The 12110-nt window shown below is 38.3% G+C and overlaps 1 protein-coding gene across 2 annotated transcripts in view; it reads left to right on the forward strand.

The window, feature by feature from the left end:
• The window catches only part of BNC2 (basonuclin zinc finger protein 2), a 523407-nt gene extending 512384 nt beyond the window's left edge, over window positions 1-11023 (forward strand). For both annotated transcript variants that reach the window (XM_078152484.1, XM_078152485.1), the window contains one exon: window positions 151-11023. In XM_078152484.1, coding sequence (XP_078008610.1) covers window positions 151-811 — 661 coding nt within the window. In that variant the 3' untranslated portion in view covers window positions 812-11023. The remainder of the gene's footprint in view (window positions 1-150) is intronic.
• The last annotated feature ends 1087 nt before the right edge of the window (window positions 11024-12110 follow it).

Genomic DNA, 12110 nt, shown 5'->3' on the forward strand with positions numbered 1-12110 from the left:
AATGTTTATGATTTTAAGATGGTGTCATTGGCAGTGAATGTGTTTTATATGATATCTTGATGAAAGCAGAGTCAATTTAAAAGTGCCCCCCTCTTTTCTCATCCCTCCCTTTCCCCGTGCCTGCCCACCCCTTCCCTCTTCTTTTCCTAGACACAGTGCCAACATAAACTTGCACCGAAAACTGTTGACCAAAGAACTGGATGACATGGGCCTAGACTCATCTCAGCCCTCCCTTAGCAAGGACCTCCGTGATGAATTTTTGGTGAAGATCTATGGTGCACAGCACCAAATGGGGCTTGATGTAAGGGAAGATGCCTCCTCCCCAGCAGGCACTGAAGATTCCCACATGAATGGCTATGGGAGAGGTATGACTGAAGACTACATGGTCCTAGACCTGAGTACCACCTCCAGCATCCAGTCCAGCAGCAGCATCCATTCCTCCAGAGAATCTGATGCAGGGAGTGATGAAGGGATTCTCCTAGATGACATTGATGGGGCGAGTGACAGTGGGGAGTCTGCACACAAAGCTGAAGCCCCTGCCCTCCCTGTAGGCATCGGGGCTGAAGTTCCTGGATCCCTCATGTTCAACAGTGTGTCTGTGAGCAATGGTGGAATAATGTGCAACATTTGCCACAAAATGTATAGCAACAAGGGGACTCTGAGAGTGCACTACAAAACGGTGCATTTGAGAGAAATGCATAAGTGCAAAGTCCCAGGTTGCAATATGATGTTTTCCTCTGTGCGCAGCCGAAATCGGCACAGTCAGAACCCTAATCTCCATAAAAACATTCCCTTTACTTCAGTAGATTAGTTTAAGGATGGACACTTCAATGCCAGCTCTCACCAGATGGCCTCCATATTTGAACTGCCATATTCAGTCTGTGTGTATGTGTGTGTGTATATATATATGTATGTATATGTGTATATATATATATATATATATATATATATATATATATACATATGTGTATATACACACATATGCCTGTATGTGTGTACATATATACATATATTTTTTCTTTAAAAAAAAAAAAGAAAGAAAAACACTAGGTGCTTTTGGGTTTTGTTCTTTTTCCTTTATATTCTTGGGAAAGGGGTGGGATCTTTAAAATGGGGGTAAAAACAAAATGTCCTTTAAAAAAACCACATACAAATTTGCAACTAGTCCCAAATTTATTATAAAATTACTTGGTCATCTCCAAAGAGACTGTTTGTTGTACCCATGACTGTTGCCTGCAAAAAAAAAAAAGCCAGAAAAGAAAAAAAAAAAGAAAAAGAGGAAAAAAGAAACAAAAAAGGAAACTCTAGTTGTCTTTGTGGACTTTAAGGCTTTGAGAGAACCTTCAACTAAAAGCATGGCAGATTCACCTGTAAATATTTAGCCTTGAGAGGCCAATGATGTAAAACAATTGTATTGATGGTTGTTTAACTCTTCTCTTTAATTTTTACAGTTACATTCAGCTGTTATATATGCAGGAAAATAATAGTTTGCTGGCTAGCTCTGTCCATTTACGTTAGCTTTAATGCACATTTTTAAAAGATACATGCTCTTGTTTTTACTACCTGCTAGATATAGTGGTAAACAGGTGCTGGCATGCTTTACGGCACTGGTCTGATAAAAAAAATGTCCTGTACTATTACATAAATCCAGTCATGCACTTTTTTTCATACACTACAAGGGGATGTGTAATATCCATGCTTACTTTTTATCCTTAAACTATTGCCATACTCTGTAAGTGTCTTTTAAAAAAAATACACTTAGATAAAAATGGTCTGGTCAGTATAGGGCATGAATGCCAAACAAAAGTATTAGTATTAACACAAAACTGCCAACTTTGCACAAGTTTCCAGAAAAGAAAATACAATTAGTCACTCAACATAACCACAGGCCAATTTGTCGGCCACTAGAAAACCGCTTTTAAAAAAATTGCAACACTTGGTGATTCTTTCAAGTGCCGAATGTTATTAGAATCAACACTGCTTCCTTCTTGCTTATATGTTAAATTATGTAAAAGGAGAACAGAATTATGTGGTGTGAGACAGCCAAGACATTTATTCTTTTGAGGAAGGATAGTATTTCAGGATACAAAGGCCCAGATGCCTCACTGCAGAACAAAGCTGGATACAGTAAAAGGGCTGGGTGCTCACTTCCAAAACTTCAACCCTTGTATTTTTTAAAAAACAACAGCAAAAAGGTGCAAGAAGTCTTAACTGGCTTATTCTGTTGTTGGGCTGTCTGGTTTGTAGTGATTACTTCAGTACTTGTATGATTAAGGCTTGTTTGATGGATGTAATCAAAGCCAGTTAGTATGACGGAAGCACGTCAAAGCTTTGCAAACATGCGTTGAACCTTATTAATTGAGCAACTTTTCTCTTCTAAAAAGTCAGACGAGAAGTGAGTAAAATAGGGTCTCTCACTGTGTAATGTTTTGTGTTTCCCCACATGATTCATCAAAGAGGAATGAATGAAAGTCAGACACAGAGCAATCGAGAGTGAGAAAGGAGGGAGGGAAACTATTCTCCAAATCCTTTTTTTGTTTCCGGTGTTTACAAATGTTGCCTGAGCTGGTAAACCACATTGGCAGCCTGAGCTACCACAACATACTGACTAAATGATGGTATTTACTTAAGTTCTGCCTGCAGCCAAAACCATTAGGTTGTATATTGTAGACTGTTTTTATTGTTTGGGTTTGGTTTTTTTTTTCTCAGTGAAAAACAGAAAAACAAGGAATATTTCAGCAGACAATACAAAACTAACTTAAAGAGAATGTATTCTTTCTTTTCTGTAATTAATGGCCTGGAACATTTCCCTTATTCATCTGAAATTCAGAAATGCCCTTTGTTTAAAGCTTCAGATGGTTTTCATTTCTCATGTGTTTTGTAATTCTTTTTTTTTCTAACTTTGACATCAGCTTCCACTTCCGTTAAATTTGCCAAAGGAAACTGTCTGTATGTTTCTTTCTTGTTCCTTTAGGTTTCATTGTACCTCACAGTATTTATTGTTTCTAAAAACAGGCATCATTTTAATGCTGAGGAGTCAGTATTTGTTTTTGTAAAAATTCCAGAAACAATATGTCCAAGAGCTTTATCCTTTTTATTTTTTAAAATTTTTATTTCTATTTCTTGTTGATGCTATGGGGCTCCTTTAGATCTTCCTTGATTCTATAGCGAGAAAAAGACCAAAAGTATTACAAATACAGAAGAAACCATATTAAAAGCTACATATCAAAAGCAACAAATGTTTACAGTAAAAAGCTGAGGAATTACTATGACCATTTTAGGGTTTTGTTTTTTTTTAATTCCCCAGATTTGTCTGTTTTTGTTGAGTAGACAGAGATGTTTTTCTTTGTTTGATACCCTACCTATGTACAATGTTCCTGTGAAAGATGGCACTTGAATAATGAATATGCATTCTCTTCCAGTACAGGGACCCATTCAGCATGGTCCAGACCACACTGTTGTCCACCTCCACGGTGATTAGATAAGCCAAAAAAAAAAATTGAAGATTCAACCAAAATAACAAAAGAATAGTGAAAAACACCAGCTTTTGAATATACACATAGTCAAAATAAATGGCACATTTGGCTTTATTAAAAACAGATACTCTTTTTGGAGTAGTATTGAAAAGTTTGCCCTTTGGTTGGGGTATTAGAAATCATCCTGTACCAAATCAATGCCTTTTCCATATTTTCCTTTAACTTTGTGTCGAGTGGCCCTAGTAAGTGAGTTAAAATCATGACTGTGAGTAGCAAGTCACATCAACAACTGAACAAGGCTTAGAACCAGTATGTTTGTCACAAACCGTAAACCATGCTAACATAATATATCCAAATTAGAGAAAGAGACCAGTAAAGACAAAGAAACTCTAGAAAAAGAATTCTTTCAGCATGCAGGGATGGAAATAAGCCGTGGACTATTTGACATTTTTAAGGTCATTTTCTCTGTCTGCTAATGCTGCTGGTTTACTTTGGGTCCCTTAAGTTAAAGTAAGCTTTGGAACTGAGCAAGCGAAATGGACCAACATTTTTTAAGTGTAGAGAACTTACTTTTATTCAATTTTGGGGAGGTGGGAGAGGAAAGGTACCAGGCCACATAGGAAACAAAATCCTGAAATCTTCAACTCACCTGAAACTGACACTCACCCATAGCTAGGATCTAAGCAGGTATTTGAAGAGCTTCACATATGCACAGCTTAACTAAAACTAGTGTCTCAGTTCTCATTGGGAAGAGGATAGGGTGTGGAGAAGCCACATTTTAGCCAATGAACCCTTCATCTTTCTCATTTTGTTTACATCAGGTATTCCTTCCCTTAAACACTTTCACCAGAAAGCGTTCCGTTTGCTGCATGGAACTTTATGAAGATAGAAATTTCCAGTGAAAAGAGGTTCAGTTCCCAGTTGATTAATTTCAGCCAGAATTTGCACCACAAGTACAAAGTAGTGTATTTTGTTAATGTGCATGCTCACTAACTAATGTTTAAACTTCCTGTTTTGACCATTTATACACACACACATCCATATACATATATATGTATATTTTTGTAAATACCCAAAGGGTTTAGTCCACATTAGGGAATAACTCTGCATGCTAAATTTGTTTAAAGGGCAGAACAAGAGAGAAAGGAGGAATAGTAAGAAAGGCTAATTTTGCCTAGAGCTTTGGTTTTTTTCTTTTTTAAAACAAAAAAGGGAGGGTGGGCCACAATATTCCGAGTGAAACCTGTGTTCTATTATTAATTTATTCAACCATGCAAAACAAAGGGACATATTTCAGTCTTGATCTGGACACCACATTTCAGTCAGCCTGATACATTCCAAACCTCATGCGAAGACCTGCCTTACATTTTAAATAAAATCTTTCTCATTCCTCCCCCAGTGGTGCCACTGTGGTAACCAGTACTGTACATGCCGTGTGATCCCTTGGTTGCTGATTCTCAGTTCCATCCAGGAAAATGAGGGAGGCTAATAGACCCATTTATTTGGCAATGGCCCATTGCACTGGAAGTGCCAAGGATGGGCTACTGCCAGGGAACCCTTCCTTGCTTTACTCAAGGGAACCATGCACTAGGCTTCCACTAGATAAAGTGTGTACTTTCATCTTTCTTTCCTCCACTCAAGATATGTGCCAACCAACTGTGGATGGAGCCATGTGAAACTTAACTTAAAAAAGAAAGAAGCCAGCATTGCAGCCAGATGGAGAGGAATGATCTGTGGTTATGATTTGACCTGAACAGTTCTAACTTGTATTTGGTGTGTTTGCAGTGGTTTCAATGGACTAGCATAGTAAATACAATTGAGTTGTAATAAGTCACGGTACATCTGCTGCTATAAAAATACAAATCATGCAGCAGAAATTTACTTTCTTCCACATTATAAACATACTTCTGCTTTTCTTTTGACTTCTATTAACTTTTTTTTTCCTCAAAGAAATATGTTTCTCCTATATTTTACATCACCAGTCTTTTCCTTTAGTGGAGTTGAGCATTTTTAGTTTTCTGCCCTCTCTTTTTATTCATTCTTCTCCCTCTCTCTTTTTGTTCATCACTGAGGGGAAAATATATGGTTCTTTTTAAAAATTAAGAAGTAGGTGATAGGTTCTGGGAAAATACCCAGGGGTCACAGAGTTCTCTTCTAGAGAGAAAGTGAAAGGTAGATAAAAATAATAATTAACTCTGCTTCTGGAGTAACTAGAAGATACTGGTAACTGAGAAAGGATGGATACTTCTGCCCTTCAGGGCAGAAGTGAGACCAATGACTGAATAACCTCAAGGTATATTGTTACCCATTGTGATTCCTCAGATTTGGGATGGCTGTTTCATTGATTGTGAGAAAGAAGATGGTAGAATCATTGACCCCGGAGTGGAGAAAAGTAGTGGTGAATCATGGGAATTTTCTATAAGGAAAAGACGAATCTAGTGAAAGAGCTCTGGAGTTCCTTAGATGCTAATAGAAGGGTGTAATGAGTACACCAAAAGGCAGCTGCTGTTCTCTGAATGGAAAGAATTATGACGGTCTCAGGGAACGAAAAGTTACAGAGAGTCAGCTTAATGTTCGCTAGTCATGGAGAAGGCTAGTAGTAGATAACGGGCTGAAATGGTAATACAGGCGGAATAGATGCTAGTGGCAGCTGGTATGTCTGTTTCTGTTCGAAGCAGCTATGATTATGTGAGTAGATAAAAACCTGATCAAAATGTAATCCCACAATCCACTTTTCTGGGGGGCATGGAGAATTTTTTTAAAAATTCTCTCAATTTTCATCCTTCTTTCACCCAGAGCTCCATGGTATGCTGACCTAAGTCTTGTTTATTTGTTAACACAAATCCGCGTCTACCCAAGGCTCACCTTCCTGTCTCTCATGTGGTTTCCTAAAGCTCATCCACATTCACATACTGGACCATCATCATTTCGTAAATTGAACCTTAATATGTTTCAGTTACTGTTCAGTCCTCTTCCTCCATCTTCCATCCCCTCTTCAAGTTCCCTGATGCTAGCCTTAGCTTTATATTGAACTAAACTGAATAGGACTAAGGGGGGAGGGGAGGAGAGATCCTGAACTCTGCCCCAAATTCTTTCCCATGTTTGGCATCTGCTTTTTTTTTTTTAAATCCAAATTCTTTGCCTATACAGGGTTAAAAAAGGAAAAAAATGTAGAAGTATATCCCAGTTGGGTCAATGTTATTATTCACTATACAATATTTTTTTAAAAGAAGCAATATGCTATACTTGTCATAAAAATATTTTTTTCATTCCTCTGCTCTAAAGTGTGGTATTGTAAATTCATTTGACCTTTACTGAAAAAAATACTCCCTTTTTTATATAAGGTAGCAAGGCAAGGCTCAGTGTGTAACAAATAGTGGACCATTACAAAACAGGAGAGAAAAAAAAAACAAGGGAAGCAGCAAGAAGCTTCAGCTCAATTTCACCTCATATCTTTCTAATAACTTACTTGTCACTTTATTACCTTCCAGTAATGTGAACGCTGCTGACAAGACTGTCACACTAACAGCAGACAACACCCTCTCGTCCTCTGCCCAGGCTCCCCCGGTTGCTTATTGCACTGGCCCTGAAGGGACACAAACTAATAGTGTGCTTTCAAGTTCAGCACTTGGCCATCAAATATAAAAGGATGCGTAATTGCCTGTTTATCCCTTGTGAAGGGGAAATTGAGTACAAGAACTAGGCCTTCCTACTGAGTTCCCTGATGCAGACTCATGTTAACAGTCTCTCTCTCTCTCTCTCTCTCTCTCTCTCTCTCTCTCTCTCTCTCTCTCTCTCTCTCTCTCTCTCTCTCTCACCCTCTTCTACCTTCCCTCCCTTTTACACATACACATATACGTACACGTCTGCAGTGAGTGAAAGGTGGTCCCATCTGTACATCCAAGCCATGTCTTTGGGAAAGCCCAAAGCTGGCTCAGGTGGCCCCTCTAAGGACATTTGGGAGACACTAACAAGACGACTTTTCAAACAAAGGGTCAGCCAGGCAATACTGCCTATGAGGGTGCTCTTCTTTATGTTTGTCTGCTTATTTGAAATTAACTGGCTCTGATCACCTCTGTTCTGATTTATTTGGGAATAATTGACTATGGCCTTAGAAGTTTTCCCTGAATTTGTACAATAAGAAAATAGCAAAACTGATGTTATTTCTCACCAGAATTTGGAGCGAGGTGGGGTGGGAGGAGTTAATGAGGAAAACTGTTTCAAATCTCTTTCACCCTGCATAAAAGGCATTGCCAAAAAGAATATATTTTTTAAGCAGAGAATGACTCAAAACAGATTGGTTAAGCTTATGTAGAACATAGGAAGAAACACATTTAACACATACATACTTACCCAGGGTTCTCAATGTTTAGATACCTGTCCAAAGACTAGGATCCCCCTTGACTATAGTGTATGGTGTTCAAGAGTACTAAGCATTTTATATCAATTCAGCTGGACTGACAATCTGAAAAGACCCAAGGCAGTAGGCCTTTGGCCTTATCCATTGATAGAACATTTGCTTGTAGAGTAGTATAAATTTTGTTTTCAAAATACAAGTACCCTGCCTCTAGGGCATGATGATAAATAAATGGGCTCTATGAAATGGAAAAATGCACTACAGCTGAATCTATGAAAACTGAAGCTGAAGTCTTAAACATCTTGAACTAAACTTAGCCTCTAGATATTGGCTACCTTTCTTGCATTGTTCGACTGCCACATTAGGATTCAGAAAGTGACTAATTGGTAACTAGCAAATGGCAATATCTACAGGTATATGACATTTCCCCAGCTAACTTCATTTTGCCATAAAAATTATTAATAAATTATAAATCTTGCCTTAATGTTGCAAAACCCCATTATAAGGATATTTGGCTGATCATCTGTAGTATTTTTCTTGTGGAACCTAGCTGCCCTCATGATGAAGTTTTATTGAAAATCCTATTTTCATGGACCCAAGAAGTGGCAGGCCAGAAATGCCTATACTTATGATGTTTAATTATAATCTCCTTTTAGCCACACAAGATAGTATGTTGCCTCCAGCCCCCAAAAGCTGGGTCTCTCAGTCCATGGACAGTGGACTATGATATCAGACTCTTCTCTGTGTCCCCATGAGTTCCTACATGTTCACACTCCATCAGTCAAGCTAAGAAGTGATGAGTAGAAATTACCTTTGAAGCAGGGTTCAGAAGCAGGGGAAGAGAGCAGAGAAATTGGGAAATTGGCAATGAGATTCTTTCTGAAGAAGTTGACTAAGTAAGCCTGCAGTGGCAAATTGAAATTAAATATTTTGTTAAGCAGTGACGAAGGATGTGAATAAAAGGATAGCACTTTGAGAAATGTTTTTGAGTTAGGGAGGGAAGACGTTTGGTTTTGTGTGCTTTTGAAGATCTCCAATCTATTTCTGTATCTTATAAACATTTATCCAAACAAGTATTCTAACAGAACCTAATAATGTTAATATTAAAAACTTGGTTGCCAAATTGTAGATTCCAAGTTAAAGATTTTTTTTTCTCCATAAGTAGGAGGGTAGCCTGTCTAAGAAAGCTCTATTATGTTTCCAAGAAAAGTTTATTCAGAATTTCTTCTATTTAGCCTGTGCCATCTTGTTGGAATCTTGCAGGGGGTGGTGGTGGTGGCGGCATTTTAACAAAAAATGAAGAGAAACAGATGGTGTGAATGTATTTCTTGAGGAAAGAGTATCTGAGTGATACACCAAGACTTTATGAAGCTTCCTGTTGCCAAATGGGATGTTGAGATAATGCACAGTTAAGATGGCAAACTCATCAATTGTTAATCAGACTCTGCCCACTTCTGTTAGGGGATACAAGAACTGAGAAGGTGACTCTGGGGAGGTTGTAGCACTGGGGAGGTGGGGAGGGGGTGGGGGCTTGGCTGCCTGCATAGGCACAGTTCATCTGTCTGTGTGTATGTTTTGGGGAAGAAGTAAAAGAAAAAACCCAAAGCTCTACTCTCTTCTATACAAGGAAAACTGACCTGAAATATTTTCGGTAGAATCCTACCTGCCTTTCTCTTTTCAACACGAGGGGAGAATGCAACATCCCTTCCCCTTTGTCCTAGCTGTGAATTGGTACGGTAGCACTGAGAAACGTTGATTCATGAGGTATTGCTCTTCAGCTCCCAGACAATGTGCTGAGTTAATAGGTTCACTTGAGATGTATAAACTAGGGCTGATTGTTTATTTTTTTTTCCCATCTGGTACTCAATTTGGAAAATTTTTGCATGTCTGTACAGTAATCCAATCTTCTTATTGCTTATCTGAATCTCTCTTTACTTTCCCAGCATCACTTCCATGTCCCTGTGCTTTCCTCCAATCTAATCCTACCCAACCCTACCCACCCCCCATGGCCTCAAAAAGGAAAAAAAAAAAAACCCAACACATCCTCTTCCTGATTTTGATCCCTTTGGAATTTGTGTGTGTTCTTCTCCCACCCAGGGTTTACATAAAGTGAATAAGTGAATGAGATGTTCTAGTATTATATATTAATCTGATACTACGTTTAGCAATATGAAATATGGTACACTGGCTTTCCTGTGTAAACTTTGATTCTGATGCCCTGCAAAGTATGCTTGCCACTTTCCAACAGTTCTGGTATAGAAAGTGGGGCAAAATCTGGGTGGGAGACAGAAAGAAAGAAGGGAAGGTTGTGATATTTAAGACTTCCAAGTTCCTTCAATATGCAAATCATTTAACAGTATGATAATGATTAAATAGTAATGCAGTCAGGGTACCCAGAGAAAGGATAAAAATGTTGATTTCCATTTTACTTCCCGTGTACCCTGTTTACTGTATTCTGTGAATTGGTATTTCCCTTGCTTTTGTGCATTTCTCCTAAGAGGTAGAGGGGGAAACTGTCTATTCTCTCCAGTAGATCCTAGAGTTAGCCCATTAAAGATTGAGCATCTAATAAGATTTTTAAGTTTATTCTTGAGGAAATATCTACTCATGCACCCCAAACCCATTGGTCATGGCTCAAGAATAGACCCATTTGAGTGAACCCTGTATATTGTCCAACAGAAGTGGCCTATTTTAAAGGGAATTGGAAACATCTTCTGGGAGAAAGATTGCAGCAAAGGTATGTCCTACTCCTCTCCTGGGGTTTGGGGATTGGCCTTTTTTTGTTTGTTAGTCAATTCCATGGGCTTTCCTGCTAAACCTGTTTGCAGAACTGAACTGTCTCTATATTATAAAAAGATGAGATCACTGCACCATAAGACAGGAAAAGCTTGCATCACTTTGATCTATAATCGTGACATTGGTAGCTTCATAAATACTGTAATGTACCCTAAACAAGTTTTTTTGTTTGTTTTCATTAGTAGTCTGAGGAAATTAAAAGTCCTTTTTAATTTGATATTTCTTTTTATTGTATTTTCTGTACTATAACTGTCTGCAGTATGTCTTTTGCATAAAATGCATAAGGGTTTGGGGATGTAAATGGAATTTTATTCATATTTTGTCCAAATACCTCTTGTAATTTGTATCAAAATTCTTGTACAATTTTTATATTAAAGATTTATCAATCACTGAACTCTTTTTATCCTCTTGATTTCACACTGACTTGATGAATTCAATTAGATTTTCTAAAAATACTCTTGCTAATTCATGCTTTCTTACACATTTGTCCACTGGCTTTTTTTTTAATTTGATAAAGGTTGGAGATATTTCCTATGTCACCACCACCCTCTTTACCCTTGGATTATCCTAGTCTGAATACATTTAACTCAATTGAATGTGCACTTATTAAGCACCTACAATTGACCAGAACTGGTGGTAGCCCCAGGGTATACAAAAACAAAACTGTTCTTGCCTCGGGGGAACTTGCATTCTACTTGGACAAAACATCAAGTAGGCCGATAAGTAACCGCTATGTTCACAAAAGATAAAATGATTTTAGGAAGACGAGATAAAAAACAGGGTAAGGAATGGCCAACTCTGATGTACAACTTTGCTTTGATGGAATTAAAGGGACAGGGCGTTTGGATACTCTGCAGTTGCTTAGAATGAGTCCTAGAACTATTTAATACAGCAGATCTAAAAAAAAAAAAAAGACAAATGGCTCTTTCTTCTTACGTGATATCTTCCAGATAGAAGATTTGTAACAAAATACCAGAGAACCCCTTACTGAGCTCACAATGCCCCTAACCTGAGTTCTTTTCCCCTACCCAAAGTATTCCCCTGTGGGCCCCCTCTGGGTGTCACTCAAGAATCCCCTTCCTTCTCAGCAAGAGGACGGTTGAAGGAACCGAGGAAGTGTCTTTCTGTGAACAGAGGAATGAGCTGTTTTTTTTTTTTTCCTCTTCACGTTCATGGGGCCAGCAGACAGAATGATGACTCTTTTTTTTTTTTTCGGGCCTAAATGCTTGTGTTTCAGTTCGTATTCTCCTGGCAATGATTTTCTGCGGATCGTGCTTGTTATATCTGGAAATAAAACCAGCAGATGGAAGGATGTCATAATCGGCGACATTTCCTCCCTTGCTCACAGGGCTAGAGGGACCATGAAAAGGAGGCGGCGTTACGGCAGATTTGACTCAGCATTGTTTATAAATGGCATACGAATTCCATCTCTTCAGACATTCCTAGTTAAGAAGTTAGGCTAACCCAGTTCTTCAGCTGTT

Source organism: Phascolarctos cinereus, unplaced genomic scaffold (assembly GCF_003287225.1).
Source record: "Phascolarctos cinereus isolate Bilbo 61053 unplaced genomic scaffold, phaCin_HiC Scaffold_4;HRSCAF=312, whole genome shotgun sequence".
NCBI classification, from domain to species: Eukaryota; Metazoa; Chordata; class Mammalia; order Diprotodontia; family Phascolarctidae; genus Phascolarctos; species Phascolarctos cinereus.